Source organism: Misgurnus anguillicaudatus, chromosome 19 (genome assembly GCF_027580225.2).
Source record: "Misgurnus anguillicaudatus chromosome 19, ASM2758022v2, whole genome shotgun sequence".
Taxonomy (NCBI): domain Eukaryota; kingdom Metazoa; phylum Chordata; class Actinopteri; order Cypriniformes; family Cobitidae; genus Misgurnus; species Misgurnus anguillicaudatus.
In genome coordinates this window covers 22,704,942-22,730,350 of record NC_073355.2, presented here as the reverse complement: position 1 = coordinate 22,730,350, position 25,409 = coordinate 22,704,942, and the positions used below count along the sequence as shown (strand labels likewise).

The 25,409-nt window shown below is 40.8% G+C and overlaps 2 protein-coding genes across 23 annotated transcripts in view; one reads left to right on the top strand and one right to left on the bottom strand.

Annotated features, from left to right (window-relative positions):
* The first annotated feature begins 913 nt into the window (after positions 1–913).
* Positions 914–14,955, top strand: traf7 (TNF receptor-associated factor 7). Of its 10 annotated transcripts, XR_008640616.2 has the most exons (23): positions 914–1,070; positions 2,449–2,579; positions 2,656–2,713; positions 3,578–3,663; positions 3,928–4,044; positions 4,167–4,259; positions 4,496–4,529; positions 6,311–6,494; positions 6,606–6,740; positions 6,884–7,101; positions 7,187–7,260; positions 7,340–7,388; positions 7,476–7,603; positions 7,689–7,771; positions 9,206–9,245; positions 9,329–9,445; positions 9,784–9,906; positions 12,165–12,284; positions 12,390–12,521; positions 12,605–12,724; positions 12,807–12,842; positions 12,958–13,031; positions 13,200–14,955. XR_008640616.2 is itself a non-coding variant. In XM_055193073.2 (22 exons), exons 3-21 carry the CDS (start codon positions 2,662–2,664, stop codon positions 12,819–12,821), a joined length of 1,920 nt encoding a protein of 639 aa, XP_055049048.1. In that variant the 5' UTR covers positions 914–1,070; positions 2,449–2,579; positions 2,656–2,661; the 3' UTR covers positions 12,822–12,842; positions 13,200–14,955. The 10 variants fall into 10 exon arrangements, 8 of the variants coding, with proteins under 8 accessions (XP_055049048.1, XP_055049032.1, XP_055049036.1 ...); XR_008640612.2 differs by having other exon boundaries at positions 12,807–13,031; XM_055193073.2 differs by lacking the exon at positions 12,958–13,031.
* Positions 14,956–15,352: 397 nt separating this feature from the next.
* Positions 15,353–25,409, bottom strand: part of caskin1 (CASK interacting protein 1) — a 91,697-nt gene continuing 81,640 nt past the window's right edge. For 7 of the 13 annotated variants that reach the window (XM_073857166.1, XM_073857169.1, XM_073857168.1 and 4 more), the window contains 7 exons: positions 25,089–25,192; positions 23,794–23,904; positions 22,874–22,975; positions 22,617–22,755; positions 20,837–22,029; positions 19,337–20,748; positions 15,353–18,837 (listed from right to left, as the gene is read on the bottom strand). In XM_073857166.1, coding sequence (XP_073713267.1) covers positions 18,741–18,837; positions 19,337–20,748; positions 20,837–22,029; positions 22,617–22,755; positions 22,874–22,975; positions 23,794–23,904; positions 25,089–25,192 — 3,158 coding nt within the window. In that variant the 3' untranslated portion in view covers positions 15,353–18,740. The remainder of the gene's footprint in view (positions 18,838–19,336; positions 20,749–20,836; positions 22,030–22,616; positions 22,756–22,873; positions 22,976–23,793; positions 23,905–25,088; positions 25,193–25,409) is intronic. The other 6 variants (XM_055193023.2, XM_073857172.1, XM_073857173.1 and 3 more) reach the window with 4 other exon arrangements.

Here is a 25,409-nt window from a genome sequence, read left to right as displayed (position 1 = left end):
TAACTTTAAATTTAGAGGTTCTTCAATCAAATTATTACAGCATTCATGAATGCTGTAATGAAACCTACGTGATGTATTTTAGTGGCTCTGAGAGCATCACAAGGAAACAGCTTCAACCAGGTGAAACATACTGCACTCTGATTACAGAAACAAGTGCAAAACAGTATACAAATGTTTGGACATTTTATTTTCTCCTACTGAAACAAAAACAGCTAAAACCAGCATAAACTGGTGAACTGGTTTTAGCTGGTCTCCCAGCCTTATTTTAGCAGGTTTAGTTGGTGTAACAAGCTGGTCTAGATGTGTTTTGGTCACTTTTTAAGCTGATCAAGCTGGAATTAGCTGGTCATGCTGGAAGACCAGCTGACCCACCAGCTTGACCAAACTTTGCCAGGCTGGGAGGACCAGCTTAACCAGCTAGTGCCACTTTAAACCAGCTAAAACCAGGAAACCAGTTTAAGATGGTTTTAGCTGGGGTTTTTTTTTTCAGTGAGACAATGTCTCAACTAGATATAATCACAGTTATTGTAACATGTTCAATATAGTAGTACCTGATGTATCCATATATACTGCCAGATTTTATTGATATGTTTGAGTTTTTGTAACGTTATAGAATTATGCTGAGCAAGCAGCGCCTCCTTCTGTTTAATTAATTAACTTAACACGGTAGGTATAGAAATGTAGTAACATGAATTGTAGGCCTAGAAGAATATAGAGTAGAGTAATAATAAACAAAAGCGAATTATACAAACTACAATTATAATAATTATGTTTTCAATGTTTTATTTATTGAATAATCAAATACATACAAGACACGTGTCATGCTCGTCAGGGTTTAACGTTTTCAGCTGAAACTGAGTTAAAAAAATTCTCTAACAAGATTCAACAAAAGGCATCAACCAGTCATACTTATCGCTTATGAATATTCAATAATCTGACCGGAATTTCGGTCAATTCCCGAAAATGACGCGGTTCCGTACTACATTTCCCAGAACCCCCTGCGTTTTGTTTAAGGGCGTGTGAGAGAGATGAAAACTGGATCATCTGCAGACTTTGATTTAGCATCAATGGTGAGAATATACTGTGTTTGATTAATAGATTTGCATAATATATCGTATATCCTGATATTTTGTACTAGCTAAGCTAAAGGTTTATCCCAACTGTTACGTTTTGTAAAGCTAAATCGGATGTTTTCTCAAAGCTGCTCGAAAATCTAACTTCGACAGCTAGCCACACAGTGCTAGTCAGCTCACTTCAGGCATGCGAGTATATAATCAAACGTATCTCATTGCTTGACTTTAAACAGGTTTTGTCGTGCTATATGAAAGTAAAAGTAAATAGTACAAATTCTGTTATCTGTTTTATTTCTGAGTAATCGGATGCCGACAGTACAGTGTCTACGGTTTTCGCAACCACCAGCTAACAAAATCTTGGCTGTGTCTCAAAACAAAGTAACGTTAGGTTAGGCTGCCCATCTTGACGCGTCGGAGAATTCGGCAAGCTCACTAGTTTTTGAGACAGAAACCAAACGCATTTGATATAACACTTTAACGTTGTATGAGTTGTTATATATAGATAGCATAATGCTGCTAATATTACAGACTCCACCATATATTTGCTTATTCTTCTGACACGCAGACGTGTTTGACATGTTCTGACGTGTTTGGAAATGTTTTTGGATATTTAAATCAAAACTGATCACCCATTTTACACAGGCAGTTTAATCAACATACATTTGATAATAAAGTTATTTTAAAGCACCTTTAATAAGGAAAGAGCTTTGATTTCAGTATGCATCAGATATTGTGTTAAAACTGCACACAGTCCATAATGATCATTGGCATTCACTTCACTTTTTCCTAAGCGTGTGTTAAAGTTGCGCAATTCAAAATGAGCACGTCGCAATATGCCGTAGCTACATTAATTGCATTGTTGGATATATAGTTTTCAGTTTATTTTTTCTATTTTAAATTGATTTTACAAACTTAAAGTATTATTGCATCATATATGTGGCACTGTCCGTGAAAACATGTTTGTAATAACTATCTTACCCATGATGCACGGAGAAATCCCCTATGTTGCAATAAAAATTAGGTAACTATGTAACAAAAAGTTTTTTGCACCCTTGCATATTGTCACAGAATGTTCTTTAAATTATGTTGGATGATTCGTAGGATGATTTCATGTAGTAAACCACCAACAATGACTCAAAGGGATAGTTCACCCAAAAATGAATAATTTGTCATCATTTACTCACTCTCATGTTACAAACCTTTATACTTTTTTTTGTTCTGTTGAACACAAAGGAAGATAAGCAATGTTTATAACCAAACCGATCAGAAGCACCATTCCTTAAAATAGAAGGTGATTATTGATATGTGTAATTATTCATGTTTTTAAGATTTTGTTTTAGATGTGATAGATTGTTTGTTTTTCTTTAATCTGTAGGCTGCAGCAGATTTTCTCTACAGGGCTTTGCTGTATTATGAGCTGTAGTAAAGCAACACTTTGATCGATTCTCTGGAGAATCTGTGGCCACCATCACTGTACCTGAACTATCACCTGACATTGGCAAACAGGTAGGTGCATAATGCCTACTTACATTAATGAATTATATTTTATATTAAATGCTTAATTTAATTTTTTTTAATGTAGACCACAATGGAAACTGGCTTTGGAGCCTCATTTCCAGCAGTCCCTCAAGTAGCAAAAGGTCAGGATTGTTTATTACTTATATTTGGTCAAAATATTATGAATAAAGTTAATGCATCATTAAATAGCCATGAGAAACATTATTTACATAGCCATGTAAAGGGACATTCCACTGTTTGTGAAAATATGCTAATTTTCCAGCTCCCCTAGAGTTAAACATTTGATTCTTACTGTTTTGGAATCCATTCAGCTGATCTCCGGGTCTGGCGCTAGCACCCCCAGCATAGCTCAGCACAATCCACCGAATCAGATTAGACCATTAGCATCGCGCTAAAAATTACCAAAAAGTTTTGATATTTTTCTTATTTAAAACTTGACTTCTCTGTAGTTATATCGTGTACTAAGACCAACAGAAAATTAAAAGCTGCGATCACAACTTTTAATTTCCGTCGGTCTTAGTACACCATGTTACTACAGAAGAGTCAAGTGTTAAATAGGAAAAATATTTACTCTTTGGTTATTTTTTTTAGCGCGATGCTAATGGTCTAATCAGATTCAATGGATTGTGCTAAGCTATGCTAAAATGCTAGCACCAGACCGGGAGAACAGCTGAATGGATTCCAAAATGATAAGATTCAAATGTTTAACTCTGGGGAGCTAAAAATGAGCATATTTTCAAAAAAAAGTGGAATGTGCTTTAAGCGGACCTTTGTGTAATAAAATTGCTAATTATTTAAAAAAAAAGGACAAATATAAAATCAAATGGATTTCGTCTGATGTGATTGTTTCACCTCAGACCTTTATAAAAGTATGCATTGCTATTTAAAATAAACAGAATGAGCATTAGATGGAGATAAATGCATAAGACTATCTGCCTAACAATAAGATTCAGTCAGTTGTTTATAACTGTGCTCTTCCATTTCAGCAGATACTAATTACAAACAGCACCGCAGGACCCCATCATCTTCCAGCACTTTGACCTACTCCCCTCGTGATGATGATGATGGCATGGTAATCACAGCACCATTCTTAAAAACAGCCAATCACATTTACATATTGAGAGATTGAAATCAAAGACCTGCATCTTTAGTTTTAGCAATGACTGGGCATGAGCAAGTGACACAGGATACTGTTTTGTATTTCTATCATTTTGTATTTCTAATTACTCATTGCAGAGATGCAGCATGGCACAAAAACAAGATTTTAGGGTCGACTGCTCTATTATGATTCATTTTAATACTATTCTAACTGAGTTTAAATCTCTGTTTTCTGCAGCCACCTATCAGTACCCCACGCCGCTCGGACTCTGCCATCTCTATTCGCTCCCTGCACTCCGAGTCCAACATGTCACTGCGCTCCACCTTCTCCCTCCACGAGGAAGAGGAAGACACAGTGAGTGTCAGCAAATCTTCTGTTTCCTATTCGTATGTTTATGCAGTACAGTGAGGTGACAGACATATCAGACTATAAACATTAATTTCTCTCTCTGTCGCTTTCTTCATTGTCCTGACCAGGAGCCACAGGTGTTTGCAGAACAGCCCTCAGTCAAGCTTTGTTGCCAGCTGTGCTGTAGCGTGTTCAAGGACCCCGTCATCACCACCTGTGGCGTGAGTCATTTAGTTGCCCTCTGTCCCCTCCCCATCAGGATAGGGCTGTCTATCATGATTTGGTTGCAGGCGGTGCATTGATTTCCTGTCAGCTTGGGTCGTGAACAGCTCGCCTCACTGACCCACTTCCTACTAGTGCTGTTGAACACCTCTGTTGAGGGATAAATTAGATGTGAAATAGCTGAGTGGATGAAAATGTAAAATTCTCACTTTTTTAATCTTGTTTTTCTCCTTAGCACACTTTTTGCAGGCGATGTGCCTTGACCTCAGGTAAGGATGAACATTTTCAACTAAACATTTGTCTGACGTTTCCCAATGCTAATTTCTGCCATTAGAGTTGATTTGGAACAGTGGCAAAAGAGCTTAATTTCGACCAGCCACTTTCATGATGCATTGCAATTTACATCATCAAACCAGCCTCCTTACATATTGAAGTGAACAACAATAAATGTATACTAAAAAACACTTACTACAATGCACTGTTGTTGTTGTTGACATGAATATTTTATTAGATGTGCTTCATAAGATGTGTAGTTCATTGTTCAAAATCAAATTTTGCAGTGTAATTTATCTCGAAGTTGTTTGGTTTGGTTTTAATTATATTTCAAGGATGTAGGTTTGGTTATGAATAACAATGGAGAAAAAAATCTAGTAAAAGTCAATAGTTGGTGTTCAGTGTTGCTTTATATAGCAAGAAAGCCTGGTTCCTCTTTCAATTCCTGCTTTCATACTCTTTTATTACACACCTTTTTTTGGCGTGTAATTGTTTTTAATGAGGTTCTCTTTAAAATTATATTTGCATGCCTTCTCAGCGATAAAACGTTACTTTTGACGAGGCATTTGTTCAAGAGATCAGTTTAGCAACTAGTCAGACCATTAAAAAAAGGAAACCGGAAGTAAAGTTCTGATCCAGACGTGCATTGCGTCAGCGCACGTGCATCCGATGAAACCGTCTACAGGAATAGACAACTAATTATGAATTGTGAGTACACTTTTTTTTAGTCTGTTCACACATTAAAATTAGACAACTATTCTCACACCTTGCACATAGTCTGGTCTAGTAGTTTCTACTTTTGGAACAGCTGATTTGCAATGGTGTAGGCCAGAGTATGCCAACATTATATATTTAGGGGGATATTTTGCAAATATTACAGGTGGGCCTAATACATTAATAAAAGATATATTAATACTATATTCTAAAACATAAAAGATGAGTTATTTTTATTTTCATAAAAATAATTTAATCTGTATTTAACCTTATAAGGGACACTGTGCCATACACAGTACACCCCCTAGCTTGGGCTGTCTCAAGCAAAACATGTTGTCAAATGTGCTTTGCTGCTGGTTCCCAAACTCCCTTTTTTGCGATGAAAATCAGGAACACCTTAACAGTTTTTTCCAGACTTGAAGTTTGTGGCGGCACATTCGCAATGCGCACGTCCGCATATATGCTTAAATGCTACTTAAATGAAGCTCAGCGGAGCGCATCGGCTGACGCTACAGATGTTTGGACAAAAATTGATACAGAGGTAGTGATAAACGCTATGTGCAAACTATATTCTACTGTGAATAAAATATAAGTTTATGAGATTTGTAAATTATTCCATTCCTTCTTTACTCACAATTTCTACTGTGTCCCAACTTTTTCTGTTTTGGGGTTGTATAACGACACGCCTATAATCCCTTTAAGTTGAATTTACTCAATAATGTGTTCATTTAGAATTACTCAAATTAATCACATTTTTATTTTAACTCGAATATTGGTTAAAAAACAACTCATCTGTAATATAGTTTATTCATTTTATTTAGTTAAATCTACTAAGGCAAATAATCATTTTTTACAGTGCACACAACCTAGGTCATTCTACCGGGAATTTTTAAGTGAATGGTTATGGAAAAATACAGACATTTTGGATTCACTACCCTCTGTAAATGATGCAAATACCTTTCAAGAAAAAATGACCATCCAAATAGGGCTCTAGTTTTCTGTTCATGCCTTTGGACATTGAGTAATGTCTTTGTTTAATCTGTGTCAATCTATGTTACTGCAGAGAAATGCCCGGTGGATAATTCCAAGCTCACAGTGGTCGTGAATAACATAGCAGTGGCTGAACAAATCGGTGAGCTCTTCATTCACTGCAAGTACGGCTGTCGGCCTGCTGCCTCCGGCAAGCTCGGTGCCTTTGAGGTCGACCCACTTGGATGTCCTTTCACCATCAAGCTCAGCACCAGGAAGTGAGAAAACCGTTTTATGCTTTTTCAAATTATGATCTTCTTGCAACTTTTTGGATTTGTTTTGTATTTCATACACGATGACTTCCTTTGTGTGTGGTTTGTTTGTGGCAGAGAGCATGAAGTAAGCTGTGACTACAGACCTGTGCGCTGCCCCAACAATCCCAACTGCCCTCCATTGCTCACCATGAACCTGGAGGCCCATCTGAAAGAGTGTGAACACATTAAGTGCCCTCATTCCAAATATGGGTATGGAAAATCCTTTCCATCACTCCCACAGATTATCCTATTAGAAGGTTCACCTGACCCTCTCTGTTTAAGAGGGCTTAGTAGGTAAAACTATTTCCAGACCAATCCCTAAATAAAAGCAACCATGAATTTATTTTCCTCAGTTGCACCTTCATTGGTAATCAGGACACATATGAGACTCATCTGGAGGTGTGTAAGTTCGAGGGGCTGAAGGAGTTTCTGCAGCAGACGGATGACCGTTTCCATGAGATGCAGGTGACGCTGGCGCAGAAGGATCAGGACATTTCGTTCTTGCGCTCTATGCTGGGCAAACTCTCTGAGAAACTAGACCAGCTGGAGAAAAACTTGGAGCTCAAGTTTGGTGAGCGAACTAAGCTGACTCTTACATGTTTCAGTTTCTAAGCCAAAACAAGCGTAACCTTTCATTTCTTTTGGTAATGCGTCAGATGTGCTGGATGAGAATCAGAGCAAGCTCAGTGAAGATTTGATGGAGTTCAGAAGAGATGCTTCTATGCTGAATGTTGGTCTATTTTTGCTGTGCTTTTTCACATATTTATGATTAATTTTGAGAGCTTTCTAACCAATCACTATATTTGCAGGATGAACTGTCCCACATCAATGCCAGACTCAATATGGGTATACTAGGATGTGAGTGTCTCTTCCTGGTTTATGTTCCTTGATTTTATGCATGATGTAAATTTAGACATCATCTGATTTCATCACTGTGTTTTGCAGCATATGACCCTCAGCAGATCTTCAAATGCAAGGGTACCTTTGTGGGCCACCAGGGTCCAGTATGGTGTCTCTGTGTGTATTCTACTGGTGATCTTCTCTTTAGTGGATCCTCAGATAAGTCCATCAAGGTAAATCTGGATGACATCGACTCTTCGTTCTTTAATTGTGTTTTTTATGTTTAATTTATCTTCATGGCCTCTTTGCTCAACACAGGTCTGGGACACGTGCACCACATACAAGTGCCAGAAGACCCTTGAGGGCCATGACGGCATTGTGTTGGCGTTGTGCATTCAGGGGTAAGCATTCTTGGAAAGGATACTGGTTACTTTTCGTCATATTATTGAGCATGATGCATCATTAGACATTTAAAGGATTAGTCTATTTTCTTTAAAAAAAATCCAGATAATTTACTTAACACCATGTCATCCAAACTGTTTCTTTCTTTCTTTCTTTCTTTGTTCATTCGAGAAGAAATTATGTTTTTTGAGGAAAACATTCCAGGATTTTTCTCATTTTAATGGACTTTTATGGACCGCAATACTTGACAGTTTTAATGCAGTTTCAAATTGCAGTTTCAAAGGACTCTAAACGATCTCAAATGAGGCACAAGGGTCTAATGAAGCGAAACGTTGTCATTTTTGTAAAGAAAAATAAAAAATATGCACTTTTAAACCACAACTGCTCTTCTTCCTCCGGCTGTGTGACGCATCAGCACGTAATGACGTTGAAAGGTCACGTGTTACATATATGAAACGCACATTTGCGGACCATTTTAAGCAATAAACTGACACAAAGACATTAATTAGTATCATTCCACATACAACAACGCCAGAACGGTCCTCTTTCTCCACATATGTAAACACTGGGGCACAGTTTGGGCCAGCACGACCTCACGTAATACGTCATCACGTCTATTACGGATGACGTATTACGTGAGGTCGTGCTGGCCCATCACAGTACCGGAGGAAGACGAGAAGTTGTGGTTTAAAAGTGCATATTTTTTATTTTTCTTGCCAAAAATGACAGTCGTTTCGCTAGATAAGACCCTTTAAACTGCATTAAAGAATTTAAACTGCATTAAAACTGTTAAGTGTTGGGGTCCATTAAAGTCCATTAAAATGAGAAAAATCCTGGAATGTTTTCCTCAAAAAACATAATTTCTTCTCGACTGAACAAAGAAATATATCAACATTTTGGATGACATGGTGATGAGTAAATTATCTGTATTTTTTTTAACAAAATGGACTAATCCTTTAAAGAAGCCGTTTTCATTTTTTTTGTCCAGATGGAATAGCCTAGTAAGCTCCATCTTTAAAATAATTTCCCAGCCCACGCAGCCTAGGCTAGTATCATCTACTGTGGGTGTGTAAATTGTTAACCCGAAGCCAATATAACAAGGGTTATGGACATTGTGTATAAAATGCATAAAAATTTAACTCTACAATACATCTTGTTATTAAGCAAGGTGTAATGCACATTAACCTAACTGCAAATTTAAAATATACAAATTAAAATGTTAATAAAAAGTACCTAGAACACTGACAGAATAGCATTTGTCATCTGTCCCTCCCTGCTCTATCAGTAAATCTTTCATTAAATATCCTTTTTTACTCAGAATCTTGACACATAATTGAATCATAGTTTATGATGGTTGTGACTGCTGTGTCGACTTTAAGAGGTTACTCACGGGAACATTTCCAAAACTCATTGTTCCCTCTTTTGTGCTGCAGGAACAAACTATACAGCGGCTCGGCCGACTGCACGATCATTGTAAGTATTATCCAACTGCATTTGTTCAAAGAACTTAACTACACAGCAAGGTCTTATGAGGCAATGGGCTCGCTCTCCCACAGGTTTGGGACATCCAGACCCTGCAGAAAGTGAACACCATCCGAGCGCACGACAACCCGGTGTGCACTCTTGTGTCCTCGCACAACATGCTCTTCAGCGGCTCCCTTAAAGCCATTAAGGTGTGGCCGTCCGTCGAGAAGTGATGTGCATTGAGTCCAATCAAGCAGCTAATATTGAGCATGATTCTGCCCTATTTCCTGATGTGAGGTTTTCTTGAAGTGTCGTGATCAGTGTGATTAGTTTGGACTCTGACTCGGGTAGCTGATGCATGAGTGTGGTAGAATAAGATCCACTCGTCTGAAGAGAGCATGCTGTGCTCGTGTCGCCATGGTGACGTGCGGGTGAAAGCTTAACAGTAGAATGATCTCATCTCTCAGGGACTTTCCAGTTTACCAAATTCTGCATTTTCTTACAATGATCTTACCCTCTCCCCATCTCTCTCACTCTCTCTATGTAGGTGTGGGATATTGTTGGCACGGAGCTGAAGCTTAAGAAAGAACTGACTGGATTGAATCATTGGGTTCGAGCTCTGGTCGCTTCTCAGAATCATCTGTATAGTGGATCCTATCAAACTATAAAGGTTAGAAAGGGGTGGACACGACAGATATCTTACATCATACAAATATTTAGCATTGCCTCTTTTTCAGAATCAACACTCTCCCTTAACAGGAACTGATGACAAGTTGCAACTAGTTTTTCCATTGTTTCAGCGTAAATGATGAAGAGAGCAGAAAGTGTTTGTTAAAAGCAAGCTGCTTGTCATGTCAAGTTGTTTAATTAAGACTCCAGGGACTCCAGCAAGCAGCAGGCAAACTACAGCCCTGTTCTCAATGCTTACGTGCTCTCAGAGAGAGAAAGTATGAATATGGAGAGGAGGAAAGAAGGCGGAGGGTAAAAAAGCAGGGTCAGCCAAACAGTATTTCACTTCTTGTTTTCTGTGCTGTGCATTCCAGAGCTGGATTAGGAGGGGGTGTAGCTGTAGTTTATTCTCTCATGAATCCAAGAAATGACTTAAACTGCAATACATCGACTGGCTGCCGGAGACATGCTCCAAAAAGGAGTCAATCCTATAGACCCCTCATGTTAAGATTTACAGCAGAAAATTTTTTTACAGCCTGGTACAAAAAGTAGTTTTGGTGTATTTAACTGATGGGGGTGCATCCATTTGAATAGAGACAGATCGCAGTTATGCTAATTTGAAAACCACGCCCACCGGGGGGGGAAACAATCTAACCGACTCCATTGACTTTGTATTGCGAGAGGCCACCTCCTTGTCATTTCTGGCTTATAACAAAAAACTGCAGTGTGACAATATGTACAGCTAACAAGCCAAAAAACCCAGAAATAAGTTTTTATAAGCTGTCGAGCCGTAAAACCCAGTCTTTAAGGAGAAAAAAGTGGATCGCCGACTACGTTTTCCTCTAGTGGGCGCAGGTCTACTAATAGGAGTACTATGAAAAGTTGCCTGTTTCCACTTTTGTGTCTTTAAACGCTCATTTTTTTTGGGGTCGACAGCTTTTAAAAACTTATTTCTGGGTTTTTTGGCTTGTTAGCTGTACATCTTGTCACACAGCAGCTTTTAGGCATTATTCTGTTTTTTGTTATAAGCCAGAAATGAGAAGGAGGAAGCCTCTCGCAATACAAAGTCAATGGAGACGGATAGATTGTTTTAACCCCCCACCCCCCCGGTCGGCGTGGTTTTCAAGTTATGACGCGTTGCGCTCTGTCTCTATTGTATTAAGCCTTAAAGTTCTGCATTATTAGGGGCGTGGACACTTGTGTGACAGGTAGATTGGTGCTGATGTCACTAACGTTAAGCTAGGCAGGCATGGTTTCACCTCAGCCCCACCCACATTTTTCCTCTGCCCATTTTTGGTTATCCAGGAGTGATGCGCTGCCAAGATGGTGAAGGCTGAGTTTGCCCACTTTGTGTTTCAAAAATGCTTTTCAGAAACCAACGGGTGACCTCATGGACCTCAACATGTCCATGTTGTATGCAGTCTATAATTATTCACATTATTAATTGATAAAAGAAGACTTTGAATGAAACATCTGACCACTGGAGAGGTCGAGCAGTGTACATGCATTACAGTGTGATTAAAGGGACACTCCACTTTTTTTGGGAGTGTGCTCATTTTCCGGCTCCCATGGAGTTAAACATGTGATTATTTACGTTTTGGAATCCATTCAGCCGATCTCCGGGTCTGGCGGTACCACTTTTAGCATAGCTTAGCATAATCCATTGAATCTGATTAGACCATTGGCGTCGTGCTGAGGAAGTAGCCAAAAAGTTTCAATATTTATTCTATTTAAAACTTGACTCTTCTGTAGTTACATCATGTACTAAAATTACAGACGGAAAATTAAAAGTTGTGATTTTCTAGGCAGATATGGCTAGGAACTATGCTCTCATTATGGCGTAATAATCAAGGAATTTGCTGCCGTAACATGGCTGCAGGAGGTGCAATGATAGTGCGCAGTGCCCGAGAGTAGTCCCCTGCTACTGAAAGTTACCAGGGAAACTATTTCAGGCACTGCGTAATATCCTTGATTATTACGCCAGAATGAGAGTATAGTCATAAAATATTGAAACTCTTTGGTTATTTCTTTTGCGCAGTGCTGGTGGTCTGGTCAGATTTAGTGGATTGTGCTGGGCTATGCTGGGGGTGCTGGCGCCAGACCCGGAGATCGGCTGAATGGATTCCAAAACGGTAAAAATCAAAAGTTTAACTCTAGGGGAGCTGGAAGATTGGCATATTTTTAAAAAAGTGGAGTGTGCCTTTAAATTGCAAGGTTTATGAAAACCATTGTGTACAATTGTGTGTTTTTCCCACTTAGATCTGGGACATCCGCTCTCTGGAGTGCGTCCATGTGCTTCAGACTTCTGGAGGCAGCGTGTACTCCATTGCAGTCACCAACCACCATATAGTTTGTGGCACCTATGAGAACCTTATTCATGTATGTGGTATTAAATGTGCCTTACAGACTTTTACATACAGTTTCAACAGTCGTAGTCAATAGTAACACACAAAATGTTGGTCTGATTCTGTTCCTGTGAACTAGGTTTGGGACATTGAGTCTAAAGAGCAAGTGCGGACACTGACAGGCCATGTGGGTACAGTATATGCACTGGCGGTCATCTCCACTCCGGATCAGACCAAAGTCTTCAGCGCCTCCTACGATCGATCGCTCAGGGTGTGGGATACGGCTCAGCTTGCATGTGGACTGTGAAATGGGGAGCTTTTGCAAACGTAGCATTAATTGTCGTATCTGTGCAGGTGTGGAGCATGGACAACATGATCTGCACCCAGACTCTTCTGCGGCACCAGGGCAGTGTGACGGCACTCGCCGTGTCCAGAGGAAGACTCTTCTCTGGAGCTGTAGACAGCACAGTAAAGGTCAGAGGCTCTTTTTGACCCTCTTGAACTGTCAATTTTCAGTATGTCTTTCCTCTAATAATGTTGTGTTTGCTTTCCTTAGGTGTGGACATGCTAAACCTGTGACAGCTAAGTGAAGGTAACATTAAACGTCAGAAATTTTGACTCGTGAACCAGAAACGTTTCGTTATTTTCTACCCTTCTCTCCCATTGTTTGGAGTCGGCCATCTGCTCGGTGAATTTTGACCACACAGCAAAGTGGACGACAGGGACTATGCGTGTCCTACATGTACCTTGACTTCAAAGCTCACACCGGACACCCTCACAAGTAAACATAACCATGAATGATGGAGTGCAGCCAACATGTTTCATATAAACATGAAAACAGTTTTTATATACATAATGTCATTCTTAAAGTGTTATTCAGTATATACTGTACGAAGGTCTACCAATGAAGCTGAAATCAGTTGAAGGCCTTTTTGAACTCTGATTTTAGTGAGCCACAGTCTCATGACTGAGTGCCTAAACTTCAGTCTGATGCCAATGGAGATGCATGTACACCAGACTCAAAAAGAGAGCGATCGCTCAGCTCATGTGAGAAGCATCATCCCAGGGCAAAATGAAGACCTACATTAAATCAACCTACAGCAGAGCATTGTTCCAGGTTTTTATCTCAGAATTTGACAGTGCCAACTGAGCATCCACAACTGCTCAGATATTTTATAAATGCTTGTGTGTGGAAACCTTTGTATGGCGGTGTAATTACCATATATATATATCAAACCTTAAATAATGCAGTGTTTCTTTGCCAAAGGCACATGTTCATCATGCATTTCCACGTTTGCCATGAAAACCATGCTACTTTTCACAATGTAATGAAAGGTAGTTGCTATATTAAATCATATTTAAATGAGTAACAGCAGGTTGATAAGTCCAATACAAAGCAATTATTCAAAACACATTAACTTCTGAGGAGAGATAAAATGTGGCGTTGAAAAAACACTGCATTGTATGTTAAAAGGTTGTCCATAAATGGCTGCTATTTTGGATATCAGTGATGTCTTTTGGTGGTGGATGCAGGCAGAGCTCCTCACATTTAGGACAACATTGGAAGTACTGAACAAAAGACAAGAGCTTTGTGTATAATCTGGATGCACCCCTTCCTGTACTTGTATAAAAACAGTTACTTGTATAAACAAAGTTATTAGCCAGATTTGACGATTAAAGCAGTATACATTTTAGTGCTTGTATTGGGTGAACCAGCAAGGCTTTTATATTCATTTGCTATCTTTAACACTCACAGGGGGAGTTTTCCAGACCGGGTTTAGATTAATCCAAGACTAGGCCTTAAGGGACAAGTTCGGTATTTTGCACTTGGAGCCCTGTTTTCAGATTGTTTATGATGAAATAGAACGGTTTTGACTGAAATTTCGACATGTGGTGGTGCCCCGAGAATTTTCGGGTGTTTGTTGCTTCGCCTCCTATCTCTGCAGTGGGATGGGTGCACTGGAGCAATCCTTCCTAAAATGCATTAAACTTTGCAGGGACGTGGGGCTCGCGGAGTGGTCGGGGGTGTTCACTGGTGTGCTCACACAAAAATCGCTGCAAAAGACGCATTCCAACAGGTTTTATCGTAGTTTTTGTCCAACTCCATTGACTTGTGTAAGATGTGCTGTGAGGTACGGTATTACTCCGCACCTTGTTTGTATTCTTGCAATTGGCAAAGGTGGATTATCGCCACCAACTTGGCTGGAGTGTCTATTATTCATGCTCTCAACGAAGAATGTACGGGTGTGAGGCGTTTGGAAAAATATGTCCACACGTTTACAACGAATGCTAAAACACCTGTTGGAGGGCATCTTTGGAGCTGTTTTTGTGTGAGCATATCAGTGAACACCCCTGACCACTCGGTGAGTTTCACGTCTTTGTAAACTAAAGTTTGGTGCATTTTGGAAGGGATTGTTCCAGTGCACCTTTAAACCCATTGTGGAGGTGGAAGGTGAAACGCAGGCACCCGAGGATTCTCGGGGCAGCTGCATGTGTCGAAATTTCAGTCAAAACCATTCTATTTGTCGGAGCCGATGGTGTAGTGGACGGTGCTCCGACACATGGTGCAGATGCACTTCTGGCGCCCCGAGTTCGAATCCCGGCTCAAGTTCCTTTGCCAATCCCATACCCCTCTCTCCACCCTATACTTTCCTGTCGTCTCCTTAATCACTGTCTATCTAATAAAGGCAAAAAATGGCCCAAAATATAACTTTAAGAAAAAAAACGTTCTATTTCATCGTTGGCAATCTGAAAGCAGGGCTTTGGGTGTAAAATACCGAACTTGTCCTTTAATTATATTAGGACATTTAAGTAGTTTTTATAAACATACCATTACTGGTGTGATAAAACAATGGGACTGGTATATGTTAAGATATATATCAGGGCAAGATGCCCTCAAACATGCATTTTAGTCTGGGAATAGGATAAGCCCTGTCCGGGAAATCATCCCGTAATGTGCCGTTGACTCCCTCTAGTGTCCTTAATGCATTTTTGAGTTACGTTTGTGAAGAATTTTTGGCCTTCTGTAACAGCTTTTTGAAAGTATGGTTTATGTGAAGTAATTAAACACTATGGTGTTCAGTAATTGGACAGATATGAGAGTGTTTATATATATAATGTTTATTTAGAGCAGGTGGCTGTTGATGCAGTCACTGCAAGCACACCACTGTTCTCAATGCCAGTCACAGCAGGTATCATACAACATCAACACAATATACAGCCTGCACACATTGAGCAGTGCAGATTTTTTTTTTAAATGTCTCTGTAAATAGGATGGAATCGAAAACAGCTTTCATTATTAAATAACATCTTGCACCAATAATAAGTTTGACTTCAGTGTTTTCAGAACGTCATTATTTTTCATTGCCCCCCCCCCTCCTTTGGGTATTAAAAAAGACTAAAGAAAAACAAGCAAATGTTTTTTCGAGAAAATGCATGGAATGAGAAAAATAAAATGTAAAAAGGCATGAAGTTCCACATTAACAAACGTCCACCTATATTTACACAAGAAGAAGGGTTTTAACAACTGAATTAATACTAGTCCTTTGAAGCAGTGGGCATGATAAAGCTTTTATAAAAGCTATAGCTATGACAGACCACAACAAAAGAAAGATAATTGTGAACATCTGGTGGACAAAGCTGAGCGACATATCATCTACGCACCAAAGACTTCAGGACAAAATAAAAAGAATTAACGCAAGGCACATACATGTTTAAAAAAACGGCATAATATACAACTTATTTCATCTGAAGACATGGCAGTCAAAAAACTTATCACAAAAAGCTCTTAAAAAAAGAAAACTGGATTCCTAAAAATGACCATTTACAATTCATTTAAAACACTTTGAACCCAGAAGACACTTTAAACTCTTATCTCAAATATTTGCAGTTTCATCAACAAGCCCCATTGATGCCTCATCATTAAATACTCGAAAACATCTATAATAATCTCTCTTCATAACTTAAATATTACAAATATTCTTTCTCAATAACCTGGGAAGGGATTAAGCACATGTAGCTTCTGCGTGTAAATGCATCGTGGGACCCAAGACAGTCGTTTTCCTTAAAAATGTTCCCTTTTTCGTTTTATCTTTTGGATAATGTGACAATTCAAATAATAAGCAAGCAGATTGTCATGGCAACATTAAAGATGTTTAACAGAGTAATGACAGACTGTGATTTTGCTGGCAATGAGATAATGACATTCAGAGACTTGGGCTGTCATAACAGCAAGCTGTGCCGAGTCACTACAAATAATGCATGTTAAATGCCTATACAAACACCAATGCACTTTTAACTAAAATAAGCATTGTTGAGTCTACAAAATGGCCATCTGCAGTAATGTGATTCTATGTGAAAACCTAAATACTTTTATGATGGATAACATACCCAAGCTTCATTGCATCTTGGACTCAGACTCTTGCTTTGGTCATTAAGAAACTGTTAGTCTAGACGATATTGGGGGAATGCAATACAAAGCAGGCACACCATGGTACATTCACACCCATTAACAGCAATGTGCTGACATTAGACTGCATGCAGGCTTCCAGTAGAACTACAGCCGTCCAACACAAACCCTTAAGCGAAGATCTCATGGGTAGATGGTAATGTTGAGCACCCAGCCTTCGTCATGGCAAACAATCCTTGTTAGTTCACTGCAACACTCTCAGTCCACAAGATCTTACATGCATGTTTCTTTATATTGTTGCTTTATATAACAGTTCCCATCCTCTAATTCAGTGCTTCTCAACTCTGTTCCTGGAGGCCCACTGCTCTGCACATTTTGTATCTCTCTCCCATTTGACAGACTCAGTTCAGTTCATGGAGATCTCTACTAATGAGCTGATGATTTGAATCAGGTGTGATAAATAAGGGAGACCTACAAAATGTGCAGAGCAGCGGGCCCCCAGCAACAACGTTGAGAACCACTGCTCTAATTTGATTGGCCAAGTGGTGATTCTTGACTCTAATATGTAAATTCGATTTTTTTACAGAACTGTTGTATAAAAACAATATGACATGTCCCTTGCACTGCTGTACAGAAAATCAGCTCAGCTGTGATCACCTGTAGTCCAAGGCAGCAGACGACTCCAAGTGGGACCCGCACCGAAGCTGCCGACTTCGGCAAGGATCCGGTGCAGATCCCACTTGGAGTCGTCCTCTATCTGGGGTCTCACAACCATGATAAGATTCAGTACAACAGCACTTTTGCTTGTGTAATATGACTCACCTATGCCACATTCACACATTTTCACACTTTTGTTTTGTGCTTCCTGTAATGTCCCACCTTCTTAAAGCCCTCGATTATTATTGGACCTCAACTGAAGACCGTTCCTTTTGTGCTAACCTGTAACTATGAGTCCAGTCATCCAGCCTACAAAAGCCTACACCGAGTACTACCCTGCTCCAGGTGGGTGAGACATAAAGGTGTCCAAAGATGAAGTCCTACTTGCCAAATCAGAGCACACAGGCCCATCCCACTGGCTTGAGTCAACGCCTCTCACATGGACACATAGCCCGTCTCGGCTTGACGTCTGTTCACTTGCATGTGTTAGCAGCACTGAGGTCACCTCTAACATTAAGGCACACGGGACACTGCACATGATGACTGCAGAAAGAGAGAGGGAAAGGGGATCGACTGTGCAGGGGCAGGAATGTACGAGTTCACACAGGCAGGGAAGATGGAAACGGGTCACAGCAGCAAAGAGCGGGAGCCCAGAGAGCAAGCATAGAGCAGGGGTTCAAACAGCCGCTTCAGTCACTACATTCAACACAGCCCACATACAACACTCTCCAACAGAGCACAGCCAAACATACGGGATGTTTATGCCAGCCTTAATATTTTTTTAAACTCCACTATAATTTTAGAAAAATCCACATATCTGTCATCAAAGTTTATAGATTTCTTAATGTTTTAACACTGTATGTACCATTTAACATGAAATAAAAACATAAAATATTTATATTCATATTTATACATATATATTTATAGACCTGTACTAATGCATGACTCTCACTATGAGATTATTTTACTTTATAGATACAAACTTTCCTCATGCTTACAATGTACACATACCATACTATTTTTTTCATATACAGTTATTATTGTTTTCATATATTTTTCTAGTCATTGCTCATGGTAGACTGAGATATTCCAAGGACTCTGAATAGAAAAGAACAGACAGTTGAGGTTTGTGTATTAAAACCCAACCTATGCCTCTCCACCCACTGCTCTGTCTTGGATGTCTAAAGTCCTGGATGGTCTTCTGCCCAGTCCTGAGGTACATCAGCGAGTGTGTGTGCAAACCATCTTGGGGAGGAAGGAGAGATGGAGGTTTCACGACAAAGGGGAAGGAGCTGGAAAAATAAGGGATAAGAGAAGCATAGGATGAGAAGCAGGAAGGGAATAAGAGGGTTTGTGGTTGGTCATTGTGCCCTTGTGCTCTCCCGGGGTCCTGAGGTTGTGTCACAGAGACACAGGCTGTGCTCTTCACTCCAGCATGGCATCCAGCTGATCAGCCAGGTCATCGAACATACTGCCGATGTCATCTAGTATGCTCACTGTGCTCTTGTTTTCAGCCATTGAGCTGTGGATCATAAACACAAAATATAGGAATAACATAAAATATAGCAAAAAGCAGTTTTAGGTCCAGGCATACCAGTGGTACACATACAGCATGTGAATGTTGCATTGCTCAAAGCACCCCCAGGGGTGAAACTAGGAAAAGGATAGGTTTTTGTAGATTTTATTTCTAATTTCAGAAGTTTTCCCAGGTATGTAGGTCTGTCACTTGTTTCTAGACCAGTGGCCACCAACCTTTTTCCTGGAGATCCACTGTACTACAGCGTTCACCTCCAACCCCAACAAACACATCTGATCCTGCTAATCAAGCTTTTCATGGCCACATACAAATTAGATACAGGTGGGTTGAAGCAGGGTGGGCATTAAAGTATGCAGGAGGGTAGATCTCCAGGAACAGAGTTGGTGACCCCATTCTTAACCATTTGGTTTGATAGTTTGGTAAGCTAGAAAAGCCTCCCGAAAAAAACTTGCTAATTAGTTTAACTTAAGCACAAGACACTTACTCTTTCTGCCCATCCTCCTTGATCTTCTCCTCCACTGCCTGCAGAGCTGCAGCCAGAGAGGCATTGGTCTCCTCTATCTTCTGGTGCACTGCATCCACTGTCAATACCCCTGCCACAAATCCTGATCCAGTTGTACTGTCCATGGACACCCCACTAATTGAAGAGCGAGGGGGCTTTACAGGCGGAGGTGTGGGGATTGGGGTTGTAGGACCTGGTGTCTGGGGAGTTTGGGGCGTCTGTGGGGTTGGGGGTGTCTGAGGTGTCTGCGGGGTATGTGCAGTCTGGGGTGTGTGAGGGCTCTGGGCTGGTGGGGTTGTAGGCTTGACAGAATTGTTGAGTTGGGAAGAAGCTGTGCTGGGCATTCTGGTGACTGTCGGCTTGGCTGGAGAGGGTGTGGGAGTGGGGTTAGGTGTTGTATTTAAAGACTGCAGGACATTTTTGGATGGTTTGGGAGCTGTAGGAGGTGGTGTAGGTTTCGGTGAAACCGGAGGAGGAACTTTCTTTCCTTCAACTGTACATTGAGAGAAAAGAGACAGGGAGAGAGATGGGAAGAGAGACTGACTGAGCGGACTTTCCGACATGGTCAAAACGCTACAAGTTTCTTTTGGATACTCACATAATTGTGTAAAGACAGGGCAAGTGAATGGACCGCACTGTGTAGTACCTGGACTGCCAGGTGCCCCAGTTGGTCCAGGAAGTGGGACTTTCTTGGTGATGGCAGCCGGTGGACCTTGCTTCTTCATGTGCTGGGCCAGAACAGGCTTGGGAGATACTGGAGGTTTGACGGTCTTACGAGGGGTAGTCTCAGTGACATTGCCATCTAGGTCTGCACTATCCCGACGGGGCGAGTTCTCAGGATGTTCCTGTGGCCTGGGCTGCTCTGAAACTGTCACCTCTGACACAGGCCGCCTTTTAATGGTACCAGTCCCATTCTCATATGGTACGGGCATCTGCCCATCCTGAAGTTCCTCTCCTTCTTTGTCTTTGCTCTTGGGTCGGCGCTTAACAGTGTTTGACTCTATAAGGTGAAACTTTGTGCCATTGGGTTGCTGCTTGGTGCTCTGGACTTCCCTTTTCAGTAAGGCTGTAGAATCCACAAGGGCAACCTGTTCCTGGGGTGAAGCATACTGCATGTCTGCACCCTCCTCAGCCTCATCCTTGCCCTGCCTGGGTCTTTGTTTGATGGTGAGGTTTCCATCCTCAGCAAATGGAAGGTTCTCTGCTGAGCTCCCACTGGAGCTTGGCTGGGTGTCATTAAGCTGTCTGTCCTGAACTGGCTCTGGCCCAGGCTGTGGTGCTCGCTTAGCAGCTGCTACCAAGTCAGTGACAGGCCCACTAATGGTTCTGCGACGGTTCACTACTTCCCCATCCAGCCCAATAGCATCACGCTGCTTTCCTCCTGCAGCACCCACCTGTGGAGAAGCATGTTATGTTTAACTAATTAAGTTTAGCTAACACACAAGAGATTGGCCAAAGTTAACGAGCTGAAATATATCTTACCTGCAGATAGTGAAAAGGTGATTTCTGCAAAGCCAAGCCCTTGGCACCCCCACCAATGGAGGACATTTCCAACATGGCCGCTATGCTCTTCACACTACCTGCACTGCCTGTGTCCACAGTGCCACCAAGGTCACTGGCACGCCTTTGTGGTTGGTAGGGGACCTCCAGTAAAGGGCCGCTGCTTGTCTCCTTGGGCACTTCTGTCAGATTACTGCTAGAGCTTGAGATGGCTGAACTAGAGCGTTTAGGGGGAGGTGGAGGTGGGCCTTTTTTCTTCTGTCTGAGTGCAAAGGACTGGCTTCGATTGACATTCTTGTCTGCCTGCCCTTTCATGGAGTTGCTGCGTCCCACCCGGTGCTGCACTGTGGCATACTTTCCTCCTGAATTTGGTACGTTTAAATCATCACGCTCCTGTTCACCATCAGACACAGCACAGCGATTCAGGCTATGTGCACGCTTTTTAGGCAGGCCATGCTCATCAGATATTTCATCGCCTTCTGGTGGGAGGCACAGAAGTGGCACTGAGACAGGTCCTGGGGGTGTAGCCTCTACGGTTTCTACAGGCTGGGCAGTTTGGTGGGGATGGGACCTCTGATTGGGGGTTTGTGGGTGAGAACGAGATGACACTGTCTTTTCTGTCTGCTGGAGCATCTGAGGACCAGGTTTTTGTTTACCCTGTGAGGTGCCAACAGTCTGTGAGTTGGGAGGTTTCGTTTTAGTTGGGGTTTGTGGTGGAGTATAGGGTGGTCCTGCACCTTGTGGATAAGACTGGCGGGGTTTTGGCTGTGCTAACGAGACACTTCTCTGACCCCCTTGGCTGCTCTGATGCATAGTTCGTGCCTCTTTTCTTGGTGGCCCGCTAACTTCCTCAGAGTCTTTGCTTTTGTTCACGCTGCTCTCATGCAGGCTGCGGGCTCGCTGCTGTGCACTCAAGATGCTGTTAGGTCTCACATCTGGGCCATCCTGCAAATCAGCAGGGCGAGTAAGGGCAGCTTGTAACTCTCCACTCAGTTCACTGTCCTGGAAAGTGCTCATTTTAGGAGACATGCACTCTCCACTGTCATGAGGTGGGCTCTCAATGGTCATCACCTCCTGAGCTGCTGGTGGTTTTTTGCGCAATGTGTTACGACCATTCGAGGCCTTTTGGATCTCTGCTAGTTTTTTTACTGCTAGCATAAGCTTCTTTTGGTGTCCTAAGCAAGGTTTGGGACAAAGAAAAAGTTAAATTTTTTTTAGTTTGTAGTTTAAAATCCCTATACTGTAAATGCAATGTCTTTAACTCTTTCCCCACCATTGACAAGTTAATTTGTCAATTAAGAGAAAACGCTTCCCTGCCAATGACGAGTATTTCTGGCAATCTGCAATACCGCTATTATTCCGCTACTTATACAACCCAGAAGCAATGCCTCATGTGAAAGAGTAAGAACTCTGTTTATGTTTTGAGTTTCGCTCTGAATCTGATCTCTATCAAAAGTCCTTCACAAAAATGGAATTATCTCAGCTTTTTGCTCAAAATTTGGTGTTTTTGAAGAAACCTACTCAAATTTTTAAAGGTGATAAGAAGATAACCAATCAAGGTAGGGTAAAACTTTTTTTTTAAAGCAGAGGATCTGTTCTTTCATTTGGTTATATATTTCATATGTTTATATATTTAAAGAAGAACATTTTCTGAAATGCATTAAACTTTTGTGAAAATCTTGAAAAATGCTGGCGCTGGCTGGCAAAAAAACTCTGCTGTGGAAAGAGTTAAAGTGCATCCCAGTCCACTGCTTTATCTTACCAAGTTTGGTAATGCCAATTTCCTGCAAGTCCTCCCATGTGATTTCAGTGATAAAGTCAATGTTCTCATATCCATTTTGGACCAGTACTTGGTGGTATTGGCTCAGTCCAATCATGGCTAACCACTCTCCAAGGTTTGCCTGTAAATTACATACAACTATTAAATAAATACAAATATTTATTTATACACCTCATTAATACACATATACAGTAAATACACCTCAATGAATGTAAATGTTTGTGCGCTTGCGTACTCACCGGTTTTTTGTCAGGCAACCACTCATTGACAGCAAGTTTGTTTATCTCAGACGTTATCTTCTTTCGATGCCCAGGTTTAGTCACCCCAATGGCCGTTAAGTCCTAAAAATACATACAGTACCCCCACTAACCATCAGATCAATAGTCGATTACACACATTATACTGGCATATATTATGTATTTTCAATAAGAACATTATATAGACAGTAAAATATTTTACATTATTGGATATTAACACAACAATGCAAAACAATAAAACACATCAAAGGAAAGTTTCAAGATGATATAAGCTGATGCAAAATGTAAAAATAAACAAAAATGGGAAAAGCAAAATAATAAATACCAAAAATAGCAGCAAATGAGAAAAGAAGCCTTTTCAGAGTACCCTTAATCATAACTATCTAATATTGCTCCAAATCCTCAGTGCTTCCATCAAAATGTCCATGCTTCAATGACAATATGTACAACTCATGAAGTGTGTTATATAGTATTATTGGTCATTTTGCTTTTAATGTTTTTGATTCACGTGCGCATAGCTATGCTCACAGGTACACCAATCACAGTTACCACATTTCTGTTACTATGAACATATTATGTAACCCCTTATTTTCTTTTCCCTCTTAAAAAATAAATTACCACAAACAAACACATTAATAGCATACCACGCAGAACACCCCATGGTCCTAACGTGTGACAACCATGGAAGCCATTAGCAAAAAACAAACTCCCATAATGCCTTAAGTGACATTACTTCTCATTCCAAGCCACTACAAAGCTCAACTAGAGTTTGTTGACTGGTTTACACATCTCCAAACCAGTTCTTTTCTCTGGTTTGCGTGGGTTAGTTTAGTTTAGGGTAGACAGTGTGACGTGAATCATTTACGGTGGCTTTAGGGGGTTGAACGGGGGACAACTCTTACCTCTGGGGTCATTCGGCTAATGGTAGGAATGTCATAGCCAGCGCTGATGAAGTTTGAAGCGTAGACCTGCAGCTGAAATTCACTCAGCCATTGGATAACAGCTTCTGAGCTCTAGAAGAAAAGATAGGTGGCAGTCTATCACTGTTTGGGTCTCGTGGCTGAGGGATATTGAGGCCAGGCCAGCAAACTAAGATTGTTAAGCAAATTCAAACCTGCCACAACTCCTCTAGCCTAGTTATGATTTAAGAACGTAATCATTAGAATTATTATTATTGTTTGTATCGATGCTACAAATGGGCTCCCACTTCGGACCCAGTAGGAATGATTATGTTCATTTGGAAAAAAAATAGTGGCTGCAATTTCTTGCATATTGTTTTAGGTAAATCATGGCTTCTTTTTTATCATTATGACTGTAAGCTAACAGAAATAACAAACGCTTGATTTCTATATTACTAGAAAGCCTTTATTTTCCTGCAGGTGGGATTATGTATTGTAATTCTGTGTAGGAGAGAAAAAAGGAGGTGGGCAGTAAAGAAAACAGGGCTTTTTTTGAACAGATGGTCCTTAAAACCGAAGTCCAGCATGAAACAGCTCTACTCAGCAGCTATAAAGCCCTGCTGGGAAAAATATGGCACTTACATTTCTGTTATGTGACTAAACATAGGAACTCGATAAGCATGTTAATAATCTATGTAAATAGATTCACATCAGATCGTGTTTATGCTAAAAACAGCCATTTACAAATTTAAATTTTAGGGTGATAAATGAACAAACAATTAATACTTTAAGTGTCCAATTTTATTGATTCATTGTTACCTCTTTTCAATAAAATATTGTCTGATGCTGTCAAAATGCCAACACATAAACCCCTCAAATCCTTTAGTGCTTCACCTAAAATACGCTTTCAACTCAAACCATACATCTACATTCTTGGGTACTCTCTGAAAAGAAACTAAATGTGAAAATTACTGCAAATAAAGTAAAATGGACTTTAAAAATGCAGCGAAAAATAATGAATGAATGATTTGAAATGGTCAAAATGAATCAATATCAAACAGCTGTATCAAACACAGCAGCCTGGTGATGAGGACAGAGTGCAAGACAACCTGTGGAGAAACCCACTCACCGTGTCCTGTCTACAACCCAGCGCTCGTAAGACCGACGAGGCCAGCTGTGAGAGAAAGTGCTGGGGAAACATCCTGGACGTGCATATATGCGTGTGGTAATGCGTGAGTGAGAGCGCGTGTGTGCTTGTTGATTCGGTGTGATGCGATCTGAGTTTGGAGGCTCCCTACCTTGCCCTCGGACTGCGCCTCCCCTTTCCTCTGGGACACCGCCTCTCCATACGGCTGCTCGTGAAGGGGACAGCTTGACAAACTCTGACTACGTGACGAAGGTCCTAGAGGAACCATGAGATCATTTATACACATTGGAGGATTGCCACTTTGCAACCAATCCTTCCAGACAACAGGCCCTCTTAGCCAATCAGATCTCTGCGATGCCCCCACCCACAGCTATTAGTGCAACCATCTGGCATAGAAAATGTAGCCAAGTCTAAAATTTGTGAAGGAATGATTTTGAAAAGGAAGACAATAAGGCAAAAAGGTTTGCAATTT

Bases quoted from the DNA above. Each gene is read 5' to 3' on its own strand.
- traf7 (XM_055193073.2), top strand. From the start codon at position 2,662: ATGGAAACTGGCTTTGGAGCCTCATTTCCAGCAGTCCCTCAAGTAGCA. The intron at 2,714-3,577 runs GTCAGGATTGTT...CTTCCATTTCAG, and splicing joins AGTCCCTCAAGTAGCAAAAG to CAGATACTAATTACAAACAG. The intron at 4,530-6,310 runs GTAAGGATGAAC...ATGTTACTGCAG, and splicing joins GCGATGTGCCTTGACCTCAG to AGAAATGCCCGGTGGATAAT.